This window comes from Rhea americana, unplaced genomic scaffold, assembly GCF_003343005.1.
Source record: "Rhea americana isolate MKP2758 unplaced genomic scaffold, rheAme1 scaffold_3, whole genome shotgun sequence".
In the NCBI taxonomy this organism is placed as follows: domain Eukaryota; kingdom Metazoa; phylum Chordata; class Aves; order Rheiformes; family Rheidae; genus Rhea; species Rhea americana.
In genome coordinates, this window is record NW_028186423.1 from 13,973,708 (window position 1) to 13,988,154 (window position 14,447).

Below are 14,447 nucleotides of genomic sequence, written 5' to 3' on the forward strand. Positions count from 1 at the left end.
CAAGAGTATGATAAAGGGAAAGTTTCTTTATTGACCATTGAAGAAGGCTAATTATATTTTTCCTGTGAAGTAAGTCAGAGGTTAAGTCTGTGTTACAAAGGGACCATTCACCTGCCGTCAGTGTTCTTTTGCTATAAAGCAGAGCCTACTAAAATCTTTGGGTTGTAACATTTAGCTTCAGTGTCCCTATGCACAAAATGAACTACAATTTGGGCTAGTGGGACTGAATACTGATAAATCCTTTTACAAATAGTTTAATTGATGCAAGTATTACTTACATAAACCAGTGGTTTAAGCGTGATTCCGCATCTGGCGGTTTGAAGTTTATTAAGAATTATATCACAAAGAAACAATAGTACTGACATTAAAATAGGAAGACTCACTACTACTTATTATTGCACTAGAAAGCTATCCAGCTTTCAGAACAACCTGAATGAAGTACAACAAAAAAAACTGCATGAGTAAGTCAGTGTACCTGCACAAAATGACTATAGTGACACTGCTGGGATCTAATATTTATGTCTTCAGTACTGGATTTCATAAGCAAGATAAGGAAATAGACTTATTGCAGTCATTGTACAGTGTGTGAAGCCTACCTGAAAGATCTTTAAAATACCAGTTAAAGTTTGCCACGGGAACTAGAAGAACCTTCAAAAGCAGTCTCAATGTATCTGTTAGGCACAAGTTTTTTCTTGTAGTACATATGCAAACACACCACTGCATTGAAAGTGGAACTGAAGCTTAAGTTGGCTGAAGCAGGGTACAGACGCACAACTTTCTGAACAGCTAAAATGTTGAAGTTCCTGAACCACTTTAAGCCTAATTCAACTCATGTACTCCAAACAATATTCAGGTACAGTTTTGGAGTTACCATGGGCAAGAAATCATTCCCAACAAGCAGGCAAGATGTGACTATTTGCTTTGAAGATAGGGCGGGGGAGTTTTAATAGTACAAACATGGACAGGCCTTGGCACTGTCCAGTTTCCAACAACATCAGGTACCTCTCAGAAGGAAACTGATAAGCTATTGCTTTTAGGTGACATGGGCAAAAAATAAGAAAATACACAGTTTGAAACAAAAACTATTTTTTCCCCATATATCTATTTTTTTCTGACCAGCTGGAAGGTAAAATGTGAACAAGTCAGAAAACATCATGAAATTCCCTCCACTGGAAGTTTACTTCACTTCAGTAATCAAGCTAGATGATCTGGTCTCTTATAGTCTTCCTTTTCTAAGATTTACTTAGCTGCACCTACTTTTCAAATTTGCCATCCTTGCCAATTCATTCTAGAATCATATGGGGAAAAAAGATGTTTCACAAAAATCCCTCTCTATCACCAAGACCTTAAAGAGTTCTAGAGGACATCAGGTCAGAATGCACTTTTGCACATTTAACACAGTAGCACAAGGAGCAGGCGTTTCCTTTCCTGTGGTTTTGAATGATGAGTAGGTTGGCAAGTGTGCGCTCCATAAAGATGGATTTCTTCTTCAAACAAGTGACTTGTGAGCTAGAACAAAATCTGGAGAGCTCTCCTCTCATATTACACATACAAAAAAGCCCCTCCACCAAAGTCATTCCCTCTGCCCCCAAAAAGCACTGTATAAACCTTAGTATAACGCTGCCCCTAGCTTTCTAAGATCTAAACCAGGAATAGCTTGACTGAAGTCAGGAAGGCTATACTTGCAGAAAACTAGTGAGAGCAAAGAATGCAAATTTATAAATAATATCAAGTAAGGATCACAAATCAGAGAAACGGTCATGAAATAGCTCCAAAAAGAGGCACCTTAGCACACAACTGTAATTAATATGACAGAATTCCTGTTTTTTGAGGTCACTGTCACTGACGTTTTAACCGCTTAAGACAGAAAATTAAACAGACATCAGTTCTGGGAATGATGTCCTCATGCTACAGAATTCTGATCCTGCAAACCTTAGAAAGCTATCAGGGACTTTCTTTGAATTAGGAGTTAAGTCCATAGAATAAGTGCTGAAGGGAGTGGAAGGAAGAAGAAAATGAAGCCAAACACAAGGAGCCAGAAATTCTGTACTCTGTAACAAGCTTTCTACTTTGACAAAAGGATACCAGATTTAAATGAAATTCTTCTATAACAAAATAAAGTTAATTGTAGAATTCAACCAATAAATCCAGCTCTTTAACACTGTCCAGAAAATACAAGGGCAACATCATTTGCAGTCAATGTATATTTTTTCACTGAAGACCTGTTGTGATTCTTTAAGTTATATTTATCACAAATCTAGGAGTATAAATACCACGGTCTACCTTGGAGACTCATATACAACCCCTGGTACAACACCACAGTTTTAGGCTAAAGTCCTACAACAGTTAAACAGTCTATAAATAAAATATGGTAGCTTTTAAAATATTTACATACTTTTGGGGTGATCTACTATCAACTTCAGCTTTTAGTCGCAAATTCTCTCTTAAAAGGCTATTATTTTCCATGCTCAGTTTCTTATTTGCCTAAGGAAAAAAGTAAAAAAAAAAAAAAAAAAATAAATAAGTATACAGTAAAACAGAAATGACTTCTAATATTTATAAGACAAGCTGTTTCTGCTTTTTAAAGAGACAGAACTAGAAATGTGAAGGCAGGAAACAGCCCTCAGACAGGGACACCACTTAAAAAATTACCATGGGAAATGGCTTGCAAAACTGAATAGCGAACAGACATTTTTTATTTATATTCCCAAAATACATTGCAAGTGTCCTATCTAGGGAAATAAACACAGCTATGTTAGTTAGTACAGAAAGTCATTAAGGGGATGTACTAATGGCAATTCCATGTTTTTTTTCCACATGACTAAACACTTTAAGTACATTAACATTACAATGTGCAGGTATCAGCAAAACTGATGTTGAACAGCTTCCCCCACCCCAAATTAGAGCAAGATTACTCTTTTTTTTTTGGTTTATTATTTTAAAAGCACAGTTATCCTATGGATGTAAATCCATTATGACAAGCTATTTACAATCTTTCTTCACTTTCTTCTATGACGTTATGATTAAGACTCCTGATTCACAGCCCTTCTCACTCCTTGAATTGAGGTCAATCCCTTCCTCTCAGTTCAGTGGACACACTTGTTAACAAGATACTTCATATCAAGAGAAGTTTTCCTGCTGCCGTGTTTCAGAACAATGAATGCCAGCATCGTAACAAGGAGAAAATACTCTTTGCACTTCATAGTCTGCTCAATCTCCATATGCTGAAAACAGCACCAATGATACAAGACTCGTAATTCATAGCTTCAATGAGATGATACTTCCACTGCATACTAAAAACAATCTGGGGTTAGATCCGAAGAAGGAGTTAAGCAACTGGTCTGTGAGTTAAACGCTCTTCATTGGAAGCCTCAAATTGTGCATGAAGAGAGGCAGAAAGCAAAACAGTTATGCAAATATCCCCAGTAAACATTAGGCAGGCACTCTGAGTTTGCCAAGAGCAAATGCTGAGGACAGCATGTCTGGAAATCTCTGCTAGAGGTCTACACACCTAATTCTTTTCCCAAATAGCTTAAACACTATCTTTAAATGACTTGAAGTAGCCAGAGGAAGTGATACATAACTGTAGACACTAATCTATAACAAAAGGATGAAGGGAAGCATTCCAGTCACCTTTCCAGATGAAGCTAAGACCAGAGATATGGAGTATCCCCCCTACCACTGTAGGGGACAGGATGACTTAGAAATCAAGGGCCAGAAAGAGTAAATGGAACTTTCTGGTAAAGATGGGACCAGTCCAAGGCTTGGATGTCCAAGTGTCACATCACCCTTTATTTTGTATATTAAAAACAAAACAAAACACCCTCTAAGCTACCCTGAAAGCAAGGAATAAGAATCCAGGACTCCTTGTTTCTGAAGGAGAACCAAACCATTCAACAACACAGACAAAGCCTGCTCTCTTTCCAGTGACATAATTCTAGCTCAAACAGGAGATTGCCTGACCTGTGTAGAGCTGATAGGGCTGTGTAGAGCTGATAGGAACACAGTAGCACAAGGAGCTTTTCCTTTCCTGTGGTTTTGAATGATGAGTAGGTTGGCAAGTGTGCTACCTGTCACATAGTAAAGTAGAACCGAACCTCCCCAACCACCGGCTTCCTCAGCAAGTGCTTTAACCTCTAAGCCAGTAATCTGAAAGGGATCTCCAGCCGTAGTACAACATCTAGTTTGATGACTCCATGTAACTGCTACTAATGAGTGAATTTCATCTGCTTTTTTAAGCTTGTATCACTGGTTTAGATTTGCTCTGACTCGATTCAAAGTCACAATGCTTACTTTGGGAGTCTCTGCCCATAGATACTGAAGATGGAAAGTGGCCATCATCTCTTCATTCAACCTGTTTTTTAAAAAGTGGCTGCATCCACATTTTCTAATGGATCTTGTTTCACTGGGAAGTATGATGGATGCTTTAAGTTCTTGGGTCAGGTAATTTATGAGTAAGAAAGTTTCTAGTTCCACATCAAGTGTAACAGGAAAGGGGTGCCACACTGTTCAGACTGGGCACAGCTAGTGCACACTCACAAGTGAAGAAGGTTAAAAGAAGAGCCAAGTGACTTGAGCTACTTCCAGAACTGGGCAGCTGTCTAGCAAGAAACAGATGGAAAGAGAGTGCTCGGATCACAGTTTTGGACTTGGTCCCTAAAACCCATCTAAATCTTTATTTGGATCTAATCCTTAAACAAATCCAAGGACTCCATAAACATAAAAACCCTGCTTTGCTAAGGCTCAAGTTACACTGAGGAAAAAACAAACAAAAAATTCTGCTACATTCTTACTGCTTACTTCTTACATTCTACTGATTCAGGGAAAAAATAAGAAACCAATCACCACAAAAAGGAAGCATTACAATTTAGCATAAGAAAAAAGACCATTCCCTTCCCAAAAAACAGCATTGCTTAGCAGACAAGAATCTCCTTTTTCCAATTACAAGTTGGAAGCTCCTGGGACACTCTTAGGAGGACAGGAGATATGTATCCTGACTTGTAAAGTTAAAGTCTGAGTTCAATCAAGTTACTAAAAATAGAATTTTGGAAGCTCAGTTTGATCCTTTGTCTCATTTTTCCTGTTTATCATGCAGGGTAATATCTAGTCTAATCAAGATCAGAATTCGCTTTAGACTACACAGAGGCAGAACTACAGGCATCCCATGAATGACGATAGAGTAGCAGAGTCATACGATGTGATCCCTTGAGTCTGTGGCAGAGGAAGAGTTTAAAAAAAAAAGTAAAAAAAGAAAAAGAAAGTAAGAAAAAAGAGTTAATATATCTTAAATACATAAAGTTTTTGCAGGAGGCAATCCAGGACTGCTAACAGAAGAAATAATTATAGCATTTTGAATAAATGCAAGTCAAATTTTCTCCAACTTGCCCTTCAAATTCACGTTGAAATTTTGTTCTCATTCAATGTTTGAGGCCATTCTTCTGGTGCCCGTAGGTAGATTTTGCAAGATATTTTTATTTAGTTGTATTTTCACATGATTCTTTATCTCCCACACCCCTTCTTGTGCAGTCTGAAGTCTTGTTTTATAATGCAGTTAAGGTGTATAAAAAAGCTGCAGGTTTCCAGTAAAGGATCTTTTGGTTATAAGATGCTGAAGCTTGTCTATTTTAGGTCAAAGGGTCAAGTTACTCTGTCTCAGCAAATTGCACCAAAAATATCGGCTAGCAAGGAGGGCAATAGTGCAAAATCTGCCTCAGCCAATTGTACTATGTTTCGCCACTGAACGTTGTAAAATAGATATATTATATAGATTATTGCAAGCCTTAGAAATCTGGTCATCAATACTGGAGACAAGTGCTACTATAATCCAATTACCAAGCCATAGAATGACAGAGGAGTTGAAGAAGAGTCACATACAAGACTCACTACAACAAGCAATAACATCTGACATTTGCTAAGGCTATATGGAAATACTATGATACACCAACAGTCACGGGAATTCAATTTTTGTCCTGCCTTTTGGATCTATGAAATACCCAAAGGTCATGCTAACTCTCACCTCTGTTTAACCAACAAGAAACAGTTACACTGCAGCACAACTGAAGAAACACATATTTATTACCTCTTTCAACTTTTCCACATTATCTATCACTTTTTCACATATATCATTGGCAGCTTTAAGCTTTTTGCTCCATTCCTCCAGGGTTTCTGGACCAGTGGTACTTGCTTCATCTGTTGACTGGCTAGTTTCCTCATTTTGGCAAGATAAACCTGACACTGTAGGATCCAGAAGAGATTTCAGCTGCGTCTGTAAACCGAGATTTTTACCTCTCAGATCTTCCACTTCTTTTTGCAGGCATTCTATTTCATCCTGAAAGCACCAAAAATTAAAATATCACAGGAATTAAGATAACAAGTCAGATTAATCAAACAATACTGGCAAGTTCCCACAGCACTTCAGAAAAGTTGGCTCTCTGGCAAGCCCAAATGCATGCCTTTACTTACACAAAGCTAAGTATGCTTACGTGCTGTGCTTCAGGCAGGATTTCATCAACACATGCTGAAACATAATGCAGGTTTTAGTGAAGGGAATTCTCTGACTACATACAGGACACTGAACAAGCTGGCAGGCAGACCACAAGCTTTAGAGCATTCAGCAACAAGGATCTTATTACTAAGGCACCCTGTGAGATGATCTCCTGCATAAAGTGTGTTCTTAAGGGTATCCTCTGCTGACTCATTTGCTGTTAATTGAGCATAACATGCAAGAAACATCCTGAAACATCATATGCTAAGATTCTGAAAGTCTCTAGATTAAAAATGGACGCAACACTGCCTGGAAGAGGTTGCTCAACAGCTGCACCAATATAGAAAAAGTATACGGAAAAGATTCTCAATGACCAGCAAATAAGGTTATTAACAGTGTAAACTGGGAGCTACAAAGAAGCACTGACTTCAAAAGCCTGCTGTTTAAGGGGCGAAAGAAATATTTTTTTTCCTGAAAGCATGTCTCCTGTATTGTCTACCAAGCTAATACTTGAGTTGCTCAAGCAAGCCATATAATGGCATTTACAAAAATCCAAGGCATATTTGCATTAATCAAGCTACTTTTTTTTTTTTTTTTTCCTAACATGGGAATAACCATTTTAAAACTGGAAGGGTTTTTTTTAGAAGACATTTGTATTAGCCTATCCCCCTTTGGAGATGACTTAACAGAAATAGAGAAACTTTCTTTTCCTGACCCCTCTATAAAAGAAACTGCACTATAGGCATACCTATCATAAAAGACAACCTAACTTTCATAATAATGGGGATATACATGGTGTCCATTTCCTTTCTCTCATTCCCCTTGCTATGAGACAGGTTTCCTGAAGAAATATAGGATGTCTTTATACACCTGCTACTAAGGAAACAACAGCTGAGAAGACAAACCAAGCATACTCCTTATCAACAACTTTTCCCTTCTTCCTAAGAGAATATTTTCAAGTAGGAGAGTGGAGACAAACTGTCAAGCATTCAATCATTTTCAGAAGACAAAAAAGCGTTAACAATTGAAAATTAACCAATGCCAATAGATTCCAGTGGTCTATATCCTTTAAAAGCAAATTTAGCCTTCCTGAGCATCAGGGAATTACTTCAGAAGGTGTTTGCATTTGTAAATAAAAAATAATAATTAAAAAAAACATAATGCATAAAGAGAGAACCCTCTCATCTGGGGATGGAAATTTCCATGCTACCCAGCAACTGGCTATATGTGGCTACCTGTAAGTCAGGCAGAATTTCACTGCTGATTTCAACAGGATCTCTCCAACCAACAGCCAATTCTCTCTCTCCTAACCTCAACCTGAAGATGGGATTTTAATGCAGCCAAGTTCCATGCAGATTCAGTACCAAGCTTTGCTCAAAATAAATAAATAATGATCAATAAAAACAGTACCAGAACCCTGAAAGCAAAAATACCTTCTGTACACAGTAATTTACCTGTTGTTGTTGTTCATATGGAAGGTCACAACACTTCCCATACACCTACCTCATATTCTTTGTGGAGTAATTCAAGCCTAGTTTTACGCAGGTGTTTTCTGACTGTTGGACTAAACACAGGATCACTTTCACTTGTTCCTCCTAAAGCAGCACAGGAAAAGGAATCACTAATACCATTTCTTTTTCAGTCATTTCAATGTTACTAACCCACCTTAGAATGTTTTTCATACTATCAGCTCAAATTACTATGAGAGATTTTAAATTCCTTTTATTTTCAGAATAGGTGACAGGGAATACCTATTAATGATGCTTAGATGTAAAAATACTCTCAAAGTAGAAAGACAACTTTTGAAAATTTTCAAACTTGTATTTCTATTGACAGAATCCTATTTTACTAAAAATAATACTATTATAAGAAGGCTGGTGAGGGCGTAAAAATCAAGCTTCAATTATTAAGCAGAAAACTGTTCAAGTTTGTAATGTAAAATTCTTTAGACATATTTTTCTCTCACAGAACTAAATAACAAAGCTGTTATTTTTACCTCAAATCAAGATCCCAGTATTTCCTAACTCTAGGGAAGTTCAGATCCTCATTCAAGTTTTATATCTTTGACTTCTTTCTTTATTAGGAGACATTTTCTTAAAAAAAAGAATAAGACAAGGGAAAACAAAAACAGAAGACCACAGGCCCATTCAAAATTCTGTATTGAAATATTTTATTTTCCAGCTAAATAATGTCCTCTTAGGTCAAAAGGCTGCAATACATGGGTAGAATAGTTGAAGTGAGGTGCATTTTTCTTCCAGTTAAATAAACCAAGATTAAAAAACAAACAAACAAAACCCCATCATCACAGCTGCTGGGTACCTGCTACCTGTGACTAATCAAGTCATTAATATAAGTATCATCTTAGGAAGTTTTATTTTGTTGTTATGTAGCCTTCTAGAAATGTTTAAAGTCGATTCTTCCCTAGATATTGATAGCAAAAACACAAAGGAAAAAATATCCAGACATCTCTGAGCTCAAAAGTTCAAAGCTAAAATTGTGCTTACCTATAATTTCCTTGCAGGGATTTTCGGGTGTGATAGGAATCCTGCAAGCTGGACACTGATTATTGTTCTTCAGCCACACATCAATACAAATGGAACAGAAGACATGGTTGTTGACACAGATGACTGGGTGACGGACCTTTTGGCATTAAGAAAAAGAGCAAGCAAATAAGGTATTCACAACATCTTTAAAACCTTTACAGGTAATGAAATATGAAAACATACTACCCCAATTCCTCAATACAAGCCTGGTCATAAACAGGAAAAAGACTATAGTTCTACTAGAAGTGATCTCCTGACTCAGAGAGCCAAGTTCTCCACTATTGGTGGCACCAAAACTGTAACAGTCTTCACAAAACTAAGCTCCTTGATTCTAAGAGCTCATCGACACACAGTGTGGTAGGCACGCTTCCAAATTACACCCCCTGACCTCACTACCCCCTAAAACTGCAGTCAACCACTTCAGTGAAACGTACTTGCCTCCCTAGGTAGAAGGGGACCAAAAGGCATGCATTAACTAATTTCCAAAGGTGAGGGAATGGGGGATTGCTTCTGGCAACAGCCAACACTTTGCTTTGGAAGAGGCATCACTGAAACAGACAGGATTTCAGATTACATTTAGCCTGGGCATAATCAGCTGCATGGAAATAAACCTTAAAAACGATAAGGGCCAAATCCACAGAGCAGAAATATGAACCAGTAATTATTAATTCAACCCTCCTGCTAAATATGCATTACTGCTAAATAAGTCATTACCTAAGAACGAGGCAGCTGAAAGCTTAAATATTCCAATCAGATGCAGATCCTTTCAAAAAGCTTCCCACCCTTCCAAACCAGCAGTGTAAACAAACATTTAGAAAATATTAATGACAATGCATTATTCTCTCTTGTCACTTAACTATAAATCCTGCTTGAAAGTGAGTAAGCACAGAGGCACCAAATATGATACAGAAGAAAAAAAAAGTTTCCCCAGTGCCTATGTTTTACTGAAGCTTGTGTTATAGCTTACAGTAATAGGCACTCTCAAATCTCTCAAGACTTACCATTAATATCTGTTAGAGTTCTTAAAAATAATTATTTGATTCCTTCACCACTATCTTTGTCCTAAGATCTATTCTGAGACATACAGGCAGTAGTATCTATTACTTTAGATTCTACTATATTGCTTTTATGAAGCACTTAAAATCCAAGTTCAAAAGAACTCATATAACTTTTTAAAAGTCCTACCACCCTAAAGATTTTCCTCTCATTTTGCTAGAAAAGTAGTCAAATTAGAAAGATGAAATGTTGGCAGGGAAAAGCAAGTAACTGAAAAGGACAACTAATAACCACTTTGGAAAACACACTGGATGTGTCCTGTAGTAATCATATCCACACCAACAGTATTACCCAAGTTAAAAAAACAAAACAAAACAAATCACCCCAAAGAAAATCCAAGTATTTTATCACTTAAATACACATTGACCTGATTCAAGGCCCAGATCTGTCAGGTCCTTCCCCAATTTACTTTCTGTGCCTCTGTCATATTACAGTATTCACAACGTTATAAAGACTTCCAGTATGACAGTCCTGAGAGCCTAAGGATTTGTGTGTACACAAACAGAAACTGAAGTTACTAAAGGTGTGAATAGGAAAAGGCTAAGTGATTTCTCCAAGGGTCTGCAGTCTCTCACCTCTAATTGAGGAGGCTTTTTTATGATTAATGCAAGCGTTCACCCATCAGCTCTGAAAGCATTTAAATATTACAATTTCAAACATTAAAAATATATCTTTGTCATTTACTTAAAAATAAAAATAAAGAAAAGCCTCTTCCAGATTTCCCACCAGCAGCTAAAAGCAAACAAACAAAACCCAACCAACTAACCAAACAAAAAGAAGCAGAAAACTTTCTCTGGAACGGCAGCAGTCTGATAAAAGCTACATAGCTATGACAGGATATAAAGTAAAATAAAATAACAAAGTCTAAACAGTAAAAAACTGTTCAGGTCTCCTCCCAGGGGAGCAAGAGACCCTCAAGTTACCCTAACCCTGACATGAAAGTGCACTTTTTGCAAGTGAATAATTACTCCTATGTCTAGCAAAATAGTAAGTCACATTTATTAATCCCTAGGGTACAGTACGTCTGATTTACACACCTTTACAAGTTTCATTTCAGCGTTGAGGTTTATGATTTTTTTGGTAGCTCAGAATCCACACAAAGCAATCCACGCAACAACAACAGAAGCTGCTGGTGAAAATCTTGTCAATAAATACAACCGTTGGACTGCAACTTCTCTTCATGAACTTTGTAAGCCACTGGTTGCCACAAGCTGGTAGTGGGGAGGTAACCCTATCTCCTCATTACTAAAGAAGCATTAGATTCTACTTGAATTACTGAACAGCTTCAGTTCCTCAGTTGATCACAGCTTAAAAGAAACTATAGCTTATTTGGTAAGGCTTGGGAAGGTGGGTGACTTTCAATAACTTCCGATTTTTTTCCATTCAAAATGCATACATTGATTATATTACCAGATGTTGGCAGGCCTTGAAGCCTCAAATCCTGTACACATCTATGTCACTCTGAAGGCACTTATGGACCTTTAAGCAGCATTCACTGAGTAGCAGGCATATGTAGAAAAAGGCTTGCTGATATTCCTGCATGAATCCCTAGAAATCTGAGAGGTGTTCAATGCATACAGAATTGTATACTCAAGCCCTTGCAAGCTGTCAGCACTAAAACCAACAGAAGAGACCTTCTGTCATTTCAGAACTAGTAGTCCTAACAGTTTGATGCAGACAGAGGAGAAAGGCCTGCAACAGTGGAAAGTTTTTCCGAGTTTCAGTCACTTATACACTGATCTGCTGAATTATGAATAAATTTAAGAAGGCTATTCTAAAAGAGCATTCAGACTATAAACATGAAATTTATTCAAGCAATTTAACTCTTGTTATAAATGCTTATTTACCCATTTTGTAATATACTTTACATACCAACAAAATGGATTGTTTTTCACTTTCCCAAGATTTCCACTTTATTAAACACAAGGAGTACATGACATTTATTCAGTAAGTCTATTTGATATGTCTTTTTACTGTCTTACCACTATGCATAGTGAAACACGTTAGTTAAAAGTTTCTATTACGCATCAAACTCTTTGCAAGTTTTGCAGACATTTATGAAGAGAAAGGTATTTTCTGATTGCAGGATGGGTCTTATACTACGTGTGAAGCCTACACACAGAGCCTAGACCACAGAGCTACTAGAATGTGTCAACTCTCTATTCCACTTTCTGCTCCCTTCTACAAAACAGGACAAAAACTACAAGACTGCTCCCTCAATATTAAACAAAACAAACTTTTCTTTCTTTWACCTTACTCTTGAAAACAGAAAAGCTTCTTTCAATGAAGTTTCGAGCTGCAGACAAAGAAAAAGGGCAGCCTGAGCAGCCCAACTTTGCCAAAGTTTAAATATCTTGAGACATTTCAGAAAGAAAGCATTCACTGACCTTAATTACAGATGTCACCGTAAGATTCACTTGTAATGTTGATATATTCGTTCAGTGCAAATACCAAGAAAGAGTGTGGAAATCTCTTCTGGTACAAACTTAGCTACATCAATTCCTGATCGATTTCAGAATTAAAAGTGGATGTATGAAACAGTGGCTTGAAATGAGACAATGGCTTCACAGCAATATACAAGTGAATACATAACAAGGCTATTGAGTGCTTAGATCACTTTGGAAGTGACTGGGAACAGATTCAAATTAGCAATAAATTACCAGCTTGTTTTAATCTCCTTTTTTTCAAAGGAAAACCACTCTGTGTTACAGAAACGGTTATGTTCTCTTCATTCATACTACAGGTATATACAAAAGGAGAGATAACAGAACTACATTTGGGACACCTTATTTGATTTCTACAGTAAAGCCAAGAAATGCATAAACATAGTTGCTGAAATTACTGTGCCCTGTCAGAGTTGAGACATTTGAGAAGAGCAGCTGTCTGCCTACTTTTACCACCTGTGCTACACCTATTTTGCATACTAGACACATCAATCCTTTTGTCATTTTATCACACAAGCAGCAGAGATCTCAGAGTACAGGGCAGGTAAGGCAGAATGAAACTGGATAGTAAATGCTAGAGTATGAACACAAAGGTTATTTTTATTTCCTCCCTTGTAATTTCTGTTGTGATTTAAGAGTTCTGCTTTGTTTGTGGGCACTGGGAAACAAGAAAGAATAGAAATGGGGAAAGTAAATAATTTGAGAGGCAAGTAGTGACAATTATTAATTTTGAGGGCTTTTAGAGAAGAATGGACTACCGATAACCTTCCCCCTCTGGGGGGAGAAAAGGAATCTCCCCTCTTGGACAAGAAAGAAAAATGAAAATTCTCCTCTAAATTGCAGGAATATTGCTCAATGATTTTTTTTTTAAATCTACTCAGTTGCATGATTTTTATTTACAAATTGTTTCACTTTGTGATACCGAACCAGGCTCAAACACAAACCTACCCTATGTTTTAAAACATTCGAGCTCTTACAGACATCAGAGGCAGAAAAAATAAATAAATACAACTCTCCAAAACATTACCCTGAAAGCAACACACTCACATTTTGGAAGGGGGGGGTGCCTGGGGGACAACACCTCGGGGGACGTGCACGGTCCCCACTATCTGCAAGGTGGCAATAAACCTTGCCAGCAGCCTGCCCGGGGACGAGATCGACTCCCCCCTCCCCTCTCTGGGGTTGCCCCTCCTGGACGGGGGGGTCCCACCCTACAGCRAGACGGCAAGCTTCCTGTTGGAGACAGCATCGACCCTCCTGGGAGATCCTGCCCTACTCCAAGGTGGGACGGCACCCACCCAGCCCCGCCAAGGGAATCGGCCCTCCTGGGGGCAGGATCCCCCCACCCACCCCCGCGGGGAACCACCATTCCTGCGGACAGCATCCCCCTCGCCCGCCCGGCGGGAATCGCCCCTCCTGGGGTCGGGATTTCCCCCCCCCCTGCGGTGGGATCACCCCTCCCGCAGACAGGATCGCTCACCCCAACTTTCTCTCCTGCTCAGAGCCGCAGCCCCTTTCAGGGCACCACGGCCGGGCACCACCGAGCAGCCGCCACCGCCGCCGGGGGCGAGTGCGACCCCCGGCCCCGGAGCACGGAGGCGGCCTCCCCCCCCCCATACCCCTACCGGGCCGCGCCTGCCTGGGAGGGAAGGAGGGGGGGAAGGGCGGCGGCTGGCCGCTGGCCGCGGCGCCGTTACCTTCCCCAGGCAGATGTGGCAGGTGATGGGCAGCGTGAGGGACAGCGTCACGCTCGGCCCGCTCTGCGCCATGGCGGCGGCGCGGGCCCCGCCAGCACGGAAGTCCCGCGGGCGGCAACGGCAGAACAACGGCGGCCCCCGCGCCAAGCCCCGAGTACGGCAAGCCGGCGAGGCCAACCTGCCGCGCCGGGCGGGCGGCGCGGCGCGCGCTTTTCAAGCGTTC

The 14,447-nt window shown here is 39.3% G+C and overlaps 1 protein-coding gene across 2 annotated transcripts in view; it reads right to left on the reverse strand.

The window, feature by feature from the left end:
- The window catches only part of OBI1 (ORC ubiquitin ligase 1), a 23,145-nt gene extending 8,765 nt beyond the window's left edge, over positions 1 to 14,380 (reverse strand). The window contains exons 1-5 of one of the 2 annotated variants that reach the window (XM_085309542.1): positions 14,225 to 14,380; positions 8,989 to 9,124; positions 7,988 to 8,079; positions 6,080 to 6,328; positions 2,396 to 2,484 (exon numbers count right to left, since the gene is read on the reverse strand). In XM_085309542.1, coding sequence (XP_085165668.1) covers positions 2,396 to 2,484; positions 6,080 to 6,328; positions 7,988 to 8,079; positions 8,989 to 9,124; positions 14,225 to 14,296 — 638 coding nt within the window. In that variant the 5' untranslated portion in view covers positions 14,297 to 14,380. Of the gene's footprint in view, positions 1 to 2,395; positions 2,485 to 6,079; positions 6,329 to 7,987; positions 8,080 to 8,988; positions 9,125 to 11,120; positions 11,828 to 14,224 lie in introns of those variants that run through there. The other variant, XM_085309541.1, reaches the window with a different exon arrangement.
- Between the last annotated feature and the right edge of the window lie 67 nt (positions 14,381 to 14,447).